The 13,314-nt window shown below is 43.2% G+C and overlaps 1 protein-coding gene across 12 annotated transcripts in view; it reads right to left on the minus strand.

Moving 5' to 3' along the window:
- Positions 1-13,314, minus strand: part of Irak3 (interleukin-1 receptor-associated kinase 3) — a 60,116-nt gene that overhangs the window by 23,295 nt on the left and 23,507 nt on the right. For all 12 annotated transcript variants that reach the window (XR_015624048.1, XM_087557286.1, XM_087557282.1 and 9 more), the window contains 2 exons: positions 7,157-7,221; positions 691-805 (listed from right to left, as the gene is read on the minus strand). Coding sequence is in view for 11 of the 12 variants with exons in the window: in XM_087557286.1 (XP_087413412.1) it covers positions 691-805; positions 7,157-7,221 (180 nt within the window). In the remaining variant the exon portion in view is untranslated. The remainder of the gene's footprint in view (positions 1-690; positions 806-7,156; positions 7,222-13,314) is intronic.

Consider the following 13,314-nt stretch of genomic DNA (forward strand, 5'->3'; position numbering starts at 1 on the left):
CGTTTCAGTTTGCTACAATCTGTTTTTAATTCCAAATGGGTCTTCCTCTACAGCTCAAGGACAGTGATTCTCAACCTGCAGGCTCCAAACTCCATAGGATTCACGTATCAAATATAACATATATCAGATATTTACATTACAATTTATAACAGCGAAATTACAGTTATGAAGTGGCAACGAAAATAATTTTATGGTTGGGGGAAGACTGCAACATGAGGAACTGTATTAAAGGGTCAAAGCATTAGTAAGGTTGAGAACCACTGCTCTAGGGAAATACCCAACAATTTTTAACTTTAGTTTAATCAGACTGTGGCCAATGGGCTGAGAGTACGGCTCAGCAGTAAAATCCTTTCTGAGCATGCATAAGACACTGGGTTTGATTCTCCAACCCTGTACCCACTTGAATACCACATGCCAAGGAAGCTGAGAATAGCTGATATAAACTCACTACACATATTGTTAAATTACACAGAACCCAGGAACTCGTGTGTTCAGGGAACCTTCTAAGGGTAAGACATCAGTCTCCTGGGAGGCCCTTCACTTCCCCGGGAACCATTCCTGAATATCCCCGCCCCCCAGTCATGCGCATGCTCAGATCTTGCCCCTCAGCTCCCTCGAGTGTCAACAGCCCTCCTTCATCCTGGGCTTTAGTGGGCCAAAGGACCTGAGGGACTGGTACCCGCGACTTACTGTGCACTGTAATCTGTCGAAAAGTGTCCCATTGCTCATATAGGGATAAACCAGACAAAGTTTCTCCATCTCTGTGAAATATGCAGCCAGCTCTAGTATGTGGGGGTGATTGAACCTTGAAACAGAAAGTTTTAAACCATCAGATTCTCCACTTAAATAGAAGACGGACAAGAGGCTTGATCAGGAGGGGTGGGGAACAGTTCTAGTGTAACTAAGTTTGGCCAAGAGACAGTAACTAAGTTTGACCAAGAGACAAGTCATTTCCTTGGGAGTTCAGGCAAGTACTAGTTCCACCGGTTTTAATCAACTGCCAGCATGTAAATCAATATAATATATTAAAATACAAGGCAATAAAATGTAAGGAAGTATCGATTTCTTAAGCCTTGGGATACTAAGAACGTCATACAAAAAAATTCATATAAAAACCACAATTCAATATTCACTTATTTTCGCTGATATAAAAAATGTCATATCTTTATTTGTTAAGCAAATAATGGTTATGCAACAGAAACCCATCTGATTAAGTCTGCAATGCAAGGAAAATCACGAAAACACGGGACTAGGGAAGGCTGTCTTCATCCACCCATCAGTGGGGCATTACCACATCAGGTGCTGGGTTAAGCCCTGGCTACAGGCAGGCAAGGGACAGTCATGCCTTTACCAAGCTTGGATTGTCATCGACAACCCACACAATAGTATCTTCATCTACAAAAGCTGGAAACTGATTTTAAATTTCAGATTTCTACATTAGTGTACTAGATGCATGTTAGGCTCCTGTCCTAATCATGTATTAACCAACAAATAAACTCTATTCCTTAGATACCATGTTTATATGAAGATCAGTATAGTCCAGGCATGATAGTGGAAGGGGCTAGTGTTGGCTCAAGAAAACCCAAGAGCGAGATTCTCAGCACAAAGGAGATTTATTTGTCCCAGAGGCACAGAAGGCAGGGAATAAGAGACAGAGGATGAGGGAGAAGGGGAAAGGAACAGGGAGAGGGGGCAGGGGTATTTGTCTGGGGGTTGCGGTGGGAAGGACTGTTCCTGAATAGAAAGAAGACAGACTGGCCCATAGGCAAATGAGACGGTTCATAAGGGTAAAAGGAAAAACCTCATGTTAGGATCAGGCATTTAATTTTGATTGGACAGGGTAATTAGGGCAGCCCCAAGGGAGCGTTTGATAGCTGGACCTTAATAGTCAGTCATAAGAGGAGGAAGTGGGCAAATGAGGAAATAGATCTGGGTGGCTAACCTTAGGAATCTAACCTAGTGGTTTTTAGCAAGGCAGAGGGAACAGGGCAAGGCGGGTCAGAGCCGTGTGTGCTGGCCAGAGTCCCTTGGTGGTTACTCTTCATTGTCTAGCTTTAGTAAAGCACAGCACGAGGGCTGCAGCATCCAGTGGACTCAGGTCCCAAAATGAATGAAAAGGACCAGGTAGGCTGAGCACAAGGACCCATCTCTCTGCGCTTCCTGATTGGACTCAGTGAGGCCAGGCACCATGCCATTCTCCCACAGTAACTTCTGGTGATGATGTGCTGAATGGTGCACTGTCCTCTCAAACTGTGAGCCAAAACAAACCATCAGCCCCTCCAGTCCTTCTTATCAGGTGTCAGGTCAAGGCAGGAACTAAAGCACTACCACTGCTGGTAACCATAAAAAGTGAAATCTGTCAACACTGTGAGTTTGTAAGGGTCTGAAAATGGCTGAAGGAAGACCTCAGACTCAGTATGCAAAGACAAAGAGCCTTTATTCTGCAGAAACAATCAGCATGCAGGGGTCAACCATTCTTTGAAATGGCGACCCCAGACAAAGGCACACAGGCGTTCTTGTACGGAACAGTGTAAATTCTGGAAGGATTGGGTAATCTAAAGTTTCACTGGCGGGTGCTAGGGGGTCCCAGGTGGTCAGTGGTCTGCATTTCTGTCATGAACGTTTAATTGTAGGATGGGATAGGGCTGCCCACAGCAGACCGCCCATCCTGAGGAAAGCTAGTTCCCCATTTTATTGTGGTTATCCCCAGGCTGTTCTTTGGGAGGAGTTTTATGGCCTTGTTTATGGTTTGTTCCTGGAGTTGGCATCTTATGGCTTTCTTTTCAAAATCAGGCCTGGTCCTTAAATGGAGACAAATGGGGGTTTATGTTGTTCTTTCAAGTTCAGTTTAATATTCTGAATGTGTACTATGTTTGGGGCATGTTTGAAAACATTAAAATCAATGAAGCTTAAAAAATGTTCTACTTATACAGGTGCATTATTTGCTTCTTTTATAGCAAACTTCCTGCAAGCACAAATATTCTCTCTTATGTACACATGTACAGTTGATACAATCACAGGAAGAATACTGAAACATTTTGAAAAAAACCTAGGCAAGTTTTTGCTCTAGTTCTTATAAAAATTTATGCACGGTCCTACAGAACGAGAGAAAATATTTGCCAGCTATACATATGACATTGAATTTATATCTAGAATATAAGGAACTAAAAAAAAAAAATCAAAACCCTAAACTCTAAGAAAACAAACATAGTTTAAAGATGTTACAGAATGAAGCAGAGAAATCTATCAAAAAAAGAAATACAAATAGCTAGAAAGTACCTTAAGATTGTTCAACACCCCCAGCCATCAGAGAAATGCAGGTTAAAACAACTTTGAAATTATATGTCACAGGCTAGAGCAATGGCTAGCAGTTAAGAGCACTGACTGTTCCTCCAAAGGTCCTGAGTTCAAGTCCCAGCAACCACATGGTGGCTCACGACCATCTGTAATGAAATCTGATGCCCTTTTCTGGCGTACCTAAAGACAGCTACAGTGTACTTATGTACATGAAATAAACAAATCTTTAAAAACAACAACAACAACAACAACAACAAAATTACATCTCATTCTAGTCAGAAGGTCTGGTGGGCATGTGGGGGAAGGAGAGTGCTCAGGCTTTGCTTGCAGGCCTATAAACAAGGACAGCTATATTGGAACTCAGTCTGAGGTCTCTCCAAAAAACCGAGACTAGAGCTACCACGTGACACAGCTTATCACTCGCATCGTACCCAAAGGGAATTCAACAGAGTCATCAGATGTGTACGTTCAGATCCATGTTCACTGCAATTCTACTCACAATACCTAGGAAATGGAATCGACCTAGATGTCCATCATCTAATAAATGGGTAATAAAAATGCAGTACATTAGCAACAGAATATTATTCAAATATTAAGAAAGATGAAGCTGTGAACTTTTTAGGACAATGGATGGAATTCAACCCAGCCATGCTGGGTGAAGTAAGCAAGACACAGAAAGACAAATGTCAACGTTCTCCCCCATTTCTGGATGTTAGCTTTGAATCTTCAGATATTCGTATTCCGTTTGGGATATCCAAAGATGTCGGAAATTTAGTAAAAGGCTAAGGGGTGGAGGCCAGAAAGAGCAGATAGAATCCAATGGTATAAAGGGCTAACATGGAATAATGGAGAAGGAAGGGTTACATTTGGATGAAGGATAGGAGGGCAGGATGGAGGGACCATTTGGAAAGAGACCTAATACAGAAGGCTTGTCCAAAAATGTCATATGGAAATCTACTACTGTAGAAGCATCCTGAAAGACACACACACACACACACACACACACACACACACACACACACACACACAGTTCTAACAGTTCTAGCTTGGCAGTGGTGACACACACCTCTAATCCCAGCCATCCAGAGTCAGAGCCAGGAACATCTCTCTGGTGTACAGAGCAAGTTTTAGGATAGCCAGTGCTACATAGAGAAACCCTGTCCTGAAAAACAAACAAACCAGCCAAACTAAGAGTTCTAATGGATTAAAGAAAGGTATTCAAAACTGGGTGGGATGGGAGGTAAAGGTAGACAGAGGGTGAGTCTGGAAGGAATGGGGAAAGGAAAGTAAATACTACCAGAAGACAGTGTATGAAATCTCAAAGAGGTAAAATGTTATTCTTATAAGGTCATATGCCCTGATAAAGTACAATTATCATTAGGATTCAAAAATGGCACAACACGCACAACAAAAAATGACCAACAATGTACCACATTATCAAAGTGAAGTTAAAGAGTCATGTGATCATCTCAACAGATAAAGATCCAACGCCCTTCAAGACAAAACTCTCAATGAATTATGGAAACTAAGTACCTCAATGTAATGAATGCTTGGCACAGTGAACTAGTAGCTAATGTCACAACTCATCATGACAGGGACATTTTCCTTAAGGAGTGGGAACAAGATGTGCGGCCCATACTCAGTATAAATCCTAGCTAGACAAGAAAAAGGAAGGTATCCAAGATGAAAGGGAGAAAGGGAAACTCTCACACCGGAAAAACCTGAAAGACTCCACCAGAGAGAAAGAAAGAAAGAAAGAAAGAAAGAAAGAAAGAAAGAAAGAAAGAAAGAAAGAAAGAAAGAAAGAAAGGAAGGAAGGAAGGAAGGAAGGAAGGAAGGAAGGAAGGTTAGAACTGACAAATTCACTAATTTCTTCCAATACAATCGACATGAGATCAATGTTCTTTCTCTACATTCACAATGAGCTACTTGAAGTAGGAATGGTGAAAATTACTCTGTTACCAAGGCATCAGAAAGAATAAAATACCAAGGAACAACTTTAACCACAGAGATAAATGATCTACACGCTTAAAACTACACGGGTAAGAGAATTAGAGACACAACTGAAAAGATGCATATGACATCATGCATTGCAATAATTACCACCGCCAAATTGTTCAAACTGCCCAGAGTCAGCCACAGATTCTTTGTTAAATCTACTAAAATTGCAACAATGTATTTTCACCACAATAGAAATCTTCAAACTGGGGTGAAGTCATGAAAGACTCAGTCAACCGTAATGTGAGAAAGCAGGACCCTGACTCAAAGCAACATCTCAAGGCTGTGGTAATCAAATCCGTGTGCATTGGCAGAAAGCAGCCCCGCTGGTCAGTGCCGCAGAACAGATGGTCCCAAAACAACCGAATCCCTAAGTACATCCTCAACTAAAACCCTGACCAGGAGCAGAGAAATACATACTGGGAAAGAAACATCTCTTCAAAGACTGATACTTCAGAAAGGGACAGGGAAAGAAGGAACCTGGATTTGTCTTACTCCACATGTAAAAACTGACTTGATTGACACATCACAAACTTAAATAAAAGATCTGACACCATACAGGTCCTAAAACAAAATGCTTTCAACACCAGCCTTCACAACGATTTCTTTCTTAAAGATAGCATAGCTGTTACTACAGTCCCGAGTCAGGAAGATTATTATTGATTTAAGCCTCTCAGCGGAAGGCAGGTACAGGGACGCACAGACCAGACTGGCAGTGAGCATCAGGGCGACCTGTGCGCTATGCTACCTGTTGTGTGAAAGAAGAAAAATAAGAAACCAAAACATGGGTGTGAGGATGATCTGGCTGGGACGTCCGTTACTCTGTTGATCGCCAGGGTTAGTTCAGCTGATCTGGCTGGCTAGGTGGGTGTCCCCTTCCCCTGCACAGCTCTGCGTCCCTGAATGAGGGAGCACGGGTCTTCAGCCAATATGAATAGCTTCTGTACATGAATGGCTGCGCTCTCCTGCCGGAACTGCCAAGCACACTCCCAAGAACCCAACGTGCTCTTGCACACTCATAACACTCCTCCAAGAATATATGTTAAAAGCTAGCAGTACGCTTGCCTTTAGAAAAAATCGGCTAGGTAGTGGGAGAAAGCACGAAGTTTACCCTTTTGTGCATTTCAGATTTTGAAGTTTCTGAATCTTACCTTCCTAAACAAGTAAAGCTTGAATGCAGAAAAAAATCTATTATTACCATTTCTGGATTGAGCATTTAATTGGCTATTAATATGACTGTCTAATATTCTAGTCTCTGGTACTGGCTATGAGAGGGATGGGATGCAACAATGTCTGCTCTCCCTACTTCTCTCTCCACCCGTAATGTCCTATTTGTGAAGGGTGATGAGCTTCGCAGAGTCCTTCAATGAGGGAGGCTGCACAGCTGAACTTACGAATTTATATAAGACTGAAGCCATCTAAATTTGTCTCCCAGGATCTCCAGCATCATGAATAGATTCCCAGGAAGATCTATGCACATCAAAGGCCCTTGATATCTTTGTCTAAAACTCTCGTTCTGAAGAGAACCACTCTGATGAAACAGAGTCTCAACTGAGACATGTCTGAGGAAGAGGAAGGGTTGTGGTACTAAGAATTACCATTCGACCATGTTAGTCACACAGGATTTCACCTAACTTCCTGTGGCAATTTCTTGTTTCAATACGTCCAAGTGAATCTTGGAAGGGCCCCGTTCCATGATTCCATTCAGTTTCAAAATACATTTTAAAATGCATTTTAAGGAGTACACCAAAGCAGATGCCAAAACTGTATCCGATGTTCTAATAGCCAAGCCACACTAATTAAATGCTAGCCGAGCCGGATCCCGTGCTGTAAGACCCGAAGCTGAATGAAATACACTCACAGGAGTAAAACTTCCAGTTCCGACAAAAACCTCTTCCAGTGCTTCTTAAGCTGCATTGTTTTCTCCTAAATGTCACACAAGAAAGAAAAAAAGAAACAATTTAAGAGATGACTGTCTACTTCTGAGGATCTTTCTCTAGGACAAGTTTCCCTTTTTGGTGTAGAGTTGAGCCCCGCTCTCAGTAACCCCATTCTACCCCACAGGAGTCCTTAGCAGTCATCAGATTTTCAAAAATGTCTTAAACTCCCAAACAAGACTTATAACCATTACTTCTGAGTTGAGTGTTCCTGAAGTCTGCCATGTTGAGAATGCCGTAGACAAACTCACCAATTTCACACTTACAGAAATTCAAAAACACTGTGCATTCACAGAAAATTCCACAGTGATAGAAACTACTCAGTGATGTCCCAGGGAAAAAACAAAACAAAACAAAACAAAAACAAAAAAATGCTAGGCTGCCTATGTTCTTCGCAAACGCCCACTGTTTTAGTATCCATGGGTTGGCTCATTTGCATATGTCCATCCAAATTTGTTTTTGCAACAATTTTGAAAAGATGTGTGTGTACCTACTATGCAAAGGAAGTTGTAACTGCTTAAGTGTTAGCATTCTGTTTATGCTCTGACCCACGGTTACATGGCAACAGCCAGGTAGGCCTGATGATATGAAAGGGGCTGTTTGCCCCTCCTCGCTCTCTTGCTCCTCTCTTGCTCTTTCCTCCCCCCATTCCCCTCCCCCCTCTCTCCCCCTTACTCATGGCTGGGCTCTACTTCTCTCCCCTCCTCCTCCCCTTCCTCCTCCTCCCCCTCCTTCTTCCTCTCTCTCTCTCTCTCTCTCTCTCTCTCTCTCTCTCTCTCTCTCTCTCTCTCTCTCTCCTCTGCCTTTCTCTGCCCCTACTACCCCCTTAACTCCCTTCTGCATGCTCTGAATAAACTCTATCCTACACTCTCCTGTCATGTAGCTGGTCCCTCAGGAGAAGGGATGTCTCAGCATGGACTTCCAGAGGCACCCCCTTCCCCATACCTCACCACACCTCCATAGAGCATATCCCCCTCTCTTCATCTTTTTATAAACACATCACTTATTATAAAGATCCAAATCTAGACAAATGACTCAGGCCTTTAATCTCACCTTCCTTTCAGGAGGCAAGTGTGTTTCTGTGAGTTTGAGGCCAGCCTGGGGGTGTCTACACAGTAAGACCCTGTCTAAAAATTAATAATAATAATAATAATAATAATAATAATAATAATAAAAAATCTAGCCAAGATCTTGACACACACAGATTGAATAAATTAACAACCTCGATGAAGTTGTACTGAGCATTTCGCAGTAGCTGACACATCCTAGGTGCATTCGATGCTGTATCACTGGATCTTGGATCTCTTGCTCTTACTGTGAAACTGTTAAATTAAGATGCTATGAGGCCCTAGCTATAAGGTCCTCATTTGCGACATGTTAGAAAATGAATGTCAGTCCTCTATCATCATCCAAACCCAAGGGGAATTTTGGGCACCACTGTCCAAATTGAATTAAAAATAAAAAGCTTAGCTCAGTGATCATTTCCCAGAACTACTTCTTTGCCTATATCTTGCAAGTCTTTCTCCGGGAAGAAGAGACCCCTCCCTCCCTGGCACTGGCTGTTTTGTTTCTAACCCTTTTTCTGTCAGTTTGGCAGGTGTTTTGTTTTGCTTTAAATCTGGTAAAGAAAGAGACTCTTGTCTGTGTCTCCGCAAACCTTGCACTTGAACGTGGTTTATGAGTGAAAGACTCGCTCTGGGTTGCCAGCTGCTGAGGAACACTGACTGGGCTTCCTGTGGGTGCCACCCAGACCTGCCCAACCCAAACCAGCAGCTGTCAGATGATGTCCAGGTGAGTGAAGCCCAATGGCTGGTCTTCTGCACATCCGGATCTTTGGGAAATGGAATTAAAGGCATTGTTCCAATGTTTCCAACTGCATTCCTTTAGAGAGGTATTTAGTTACTTCATTAAGGGGTTTTCCTAAATTTGCATGATCACAACTTTCGTCTGCCTGTGTGAGTTGGGGGAGAAGGGGGCGGATGGAGTGGAGAAAAGGGAAAGAAAAGAAGGGAAGAAAGGAAAAGGGAGAGGAGGATAGGGGAGAGGAGGGGAGGGAAGGAGAGGGGAGGAGAAAAGAAAGGCAAAGAAAGGCAGAAACCCCTGCAGTTCCACTTGCCCTCTTAAGAGGGAGCTATACTATAGGGTAGGACCAGGTACAGCTCAATTCTTCAAAAGAACCTATATGGTTTTCCCCTAGACCACTCAACTAATTCACTCAAAGCAGTCTCTGGGATGTATGAAGAAAGAAAAGCTCTCAAGAGAACATCAGTTGCCCTGGTGGGAAAAGCAGATAAAGAAAACAGTACAATGAAGTAAGACAAAGACTCTGTAGCTGAGTCTGGTCACTGAAGCCAGGCTTAGAGGGGAGGATGCAGTCAACAGAAGGAGAGAAGGAGACCTGGAGGCGAGAGCTCGCCACTCCAAAGTCATCTGTAAAAATTCCCAGAAGGGTGCACATTTGGTAGCACCTGTAGAGAGAAGACTGGAGAGACCCTGGGGAGAGGCGGCTTTACTGTTCACCCATTGAACAGTATCTCAGTGGGGCCGGTGACCCATTGACAGTTAAAAAACTAATAAAAAGAAAAAAAGCCAACCGGCTCCAATTGGTCAAGGACCAATATTCTAACGTCTCGTTTTACAATGGATGTTTTACAGTTCAAGTTTCTTTAGTAGAGAGTTGATCTCAGTGGGTCTATATGAGATTACTGACACAAAAGTCAACTTAAGGACATGAAGGATTCACTTATCACATAAAGGTCTCTGTGACATAACCTATAAGCAGGAATCACTTTAGACTCCGTCTTGTCTGTATTTTCCCAACCCCGCCCACCAGTTACTAGGTTGGGTCCATTCTATTGTTTCCTTCTCTCCTTCCCCGGTGACTTTGCCTTAGCCCAAGTAACAGTTCCCAACAATGACTAGAGTCCCATGATAACCCAAGGGTGTAGTAGTGACACCCATGCCTTGGGGGTAACCAAGAACTCTCCAATTGAACTTAAGACCTGTTGAAGGGGAAATCATGGCTGGTAATAGAAACCTAGCCAAGTACTCAGGACAAGTAGAGTCGTAGATCTTATGGGAGAACCTACAACCACCACTTTCCCAAAGCAGTATAATCCCTGACTACATTCTAAATATCCGTCCTTACAGTCACAGGTAAGTGTTGTCCTCACCCCTCCCCAAGGACACTTCTTTTCCCAACAGCTGGAGACCATTACAGAAGAACACAGGCCATCAAAATGCAGGGCCCAGTCCCACTAGATACATCTACGGAACAATTAGTGCTCAGGGGACATGGCGGAAGAGGAGGTGAAAATATTGTAGGAGCCAGAGCATCAGGGAGTTCTCTGTGAGATTGCGTCTCCTAGAAATGTCAGAAGGTACACCCACAGAGTCACGCCAACGTGACTGCTAGACACGAGCTGAACGAAGAAGAGAACGATAGATGTGCATGAGAGGGAACGAGGAGGCCTCAACCTAACAGAACCACAGGCAACCAAAGGAGCTGAGAGTTGGGGAAATAGGAAAAGGTACGTCAGTTGGCTATCCAGTACCAAATGGTCAGACATTATACAGACTAAACGGGTTGTAACTATGAACTTAGGGTTTATATATTTTATAATGCATGTTTATGTTTTATAGACATGTGATATTTTATAGATAGTATATGCCATAACATATTTATGTATATTTGTAATATATACATATATATGTGTATATATATATACTTATATATACATATATAACAATTAAAGAAAAGCATCATGTATTTGAAAATGGGGGCACAGGGGAGGGTTTGAAGAGAGGAAAGGGAAGGGGGAACGATATAACTATATAATATAATATAACTATATTATATTCTCAGAAGTTTTTAATATCGATGTCTGGCACCTGAAGACACTTCACAAACCCTCATTCCTGGCACCATGCCCAGCAGCTGCTATGCTGCCCCGTCCTCCTCCTGAAATGGACAGAGGGTTTCCAGGGTGAGTCAGTCCATCAGAGCATGGCTGGGAGTACCAGGTTAAGTTCTGTTTTCTTGATAGTGTTCACCCCAGAGAAAAACCTCCATCTCGACTTTCTTCTCCCAGCCTTTCAGCAAGCCTCCTGCTAGCCTCTAGTCCACCGTCTACCCTCTAACCAAAGCTCTATTTTAAACAGAGATCCAAAAACGTTCACTCCCCTGCTTCATCAGGCACAGGCTCATCTTTTCTATATTTTTGTTTGTGTTTCCTTCCCACCCTGCCATGCCACCAAATGAACTGCTACCCACAAGTCGAGTTCTGCCTCTGTTTTCCCAGCAGGTGGACTTCCGTTCCTTTACTGTTCCTTTACCAAAATCCTACTCCCCACCTCAATCTGGAGGAAAAGTCAGCTCCTTTCATCCACTTTTGAATTTGCTCCTGGGGAATGCTTATTGAGAGGGTGCTGTGTGCTAAGTACTCTTCTGGGTTCTGGATCACCCCCTCCTTTGGGTGCAGAGAGGCTACACATGCTCCTGGGGCCTTTTGCACAAGCCCCTGTTAAAGTACTTCTGTCTCAGTCGTTTAATCCTGAGAACAGAAGTAGGTCCACTCCACAGGAGATTAATAAGCAGTTCTCAGTTGCTGACTAATGATGTGAAAATAAAGGACACTTCTTTCGTGCATCAGACTCTTGAGTCTAGTTTTCTTGCTTCTTTTTTTTTAACCCTACTGCACCCCATATTCCCAGGCGGTTTCCCATCCAAGTACTAACCAGGCCCGACCCTGCTTAGCTTCTGGCTCAACTGCCTCTCACCGTCTGCTCTCCCACTGGTGCTTGTTGCTTCAGGATAATTTAGGTACCAAGTATCCCCTATAAAGGTGGTGTGTTGGAGTCTTGGTTCCCGATGCACCAATGTTCATAAATGGGCCATTTGAGAAAGACTTAGATTCTGAGGGCCCATACGTTGTGTGTGCACTAATCCCCTATGTGTCACACTATGGGCACGTTACTGGGGAGGAGAGTGAGAGCTGCAGAGATACGGCAGCAGATAGGAGCACATATAGTGCTCTTGTGGAGAACCCGATCTCAGTTTCCAATGTCCCTATCTATTGGGAGATAGATAACTGCCTGTTGCTCCAGCTCTAGGACACACAGACACACACACACACACACACACACACACACATCACATCACACTTACATCATACACACACACTCAACATATATACACATCACACACTTCACATATGCACATACACACACGCATATCACATACACATTGTACACACAGATATACACACACATTACACACTCATACATGTACACACATATCATGTACACACATATGTATACACACATACACACACATAAGCATACAAATAACTACATTTTCTCTCTATATATGCATAGATAGATATACAAATAGATACACACACACATATATATATATGTACATGTATATAAATATGTTTTTAAAAGTAGGTTAAAGCACTTGGGCTGAACTCTAGACGAATATGCCCTGGTCATGCCCTCCCTGTTTCTTGGCCATCATGGGCTGAGTAGCTGGACTCCGCCGAGTTCTGCTACAATGTTCTGTCTCACCACAACCCAGAGCATGGTGTCACCAACTGATCATGGACTCAACCCCTCCGACTGTAGCTAAAACAAGCCCTTCCTGCTTCAGGTTAATTCTCCCAGGTATCTGTCATCGTGATGAAAGACTAACTGGGTCCTACTAGAAGCCTCTTCCTCCTCCTCACCTCCCTGAGCTCTGATGAAAGGTCATCATGCTCACCTGTAGCATGGCCGTGAGGTCTCGCCTGGAGCAGGACTGTGAGTTTATGCCGAGAGCAGACACTACTGGTACTAAGTAGGTATGCACATTCTGCTCTTCTTGGTGTTTTGTTTTGTTTGAAAAGGTCACACTGCATAGTCTTAGCTTGCCTAGACATTTATTTGTAGACCAGGCTGGCTTTGAACTCACAGAGATATGCCTCCCTCCGTCTCCCTAGGGTGGAGATTAAGGGCATGTACCACCACCACCAGGTCTAGCTGATCTCTATAAATGTTCCTGGGGCTGTGAATGGCTTTTAGAAAAGTCTTTCTCATGCAGTAT

This window comes from Rattus norvegicus, chromosome 7 (assembly GCF_021556685.1).
Source record: "Rattus norvegicus strain SHRSP/BbbUtx chromosome 7, alternate assembly SHRSP_T2T, whole genome shotgun sequence".
NCBI classification, from domain to species: Eukaryota; Metazoa; Chordata; class Mammalia; order Rodentia; family Muridae; genus Rattus; species Rattus norvegicus.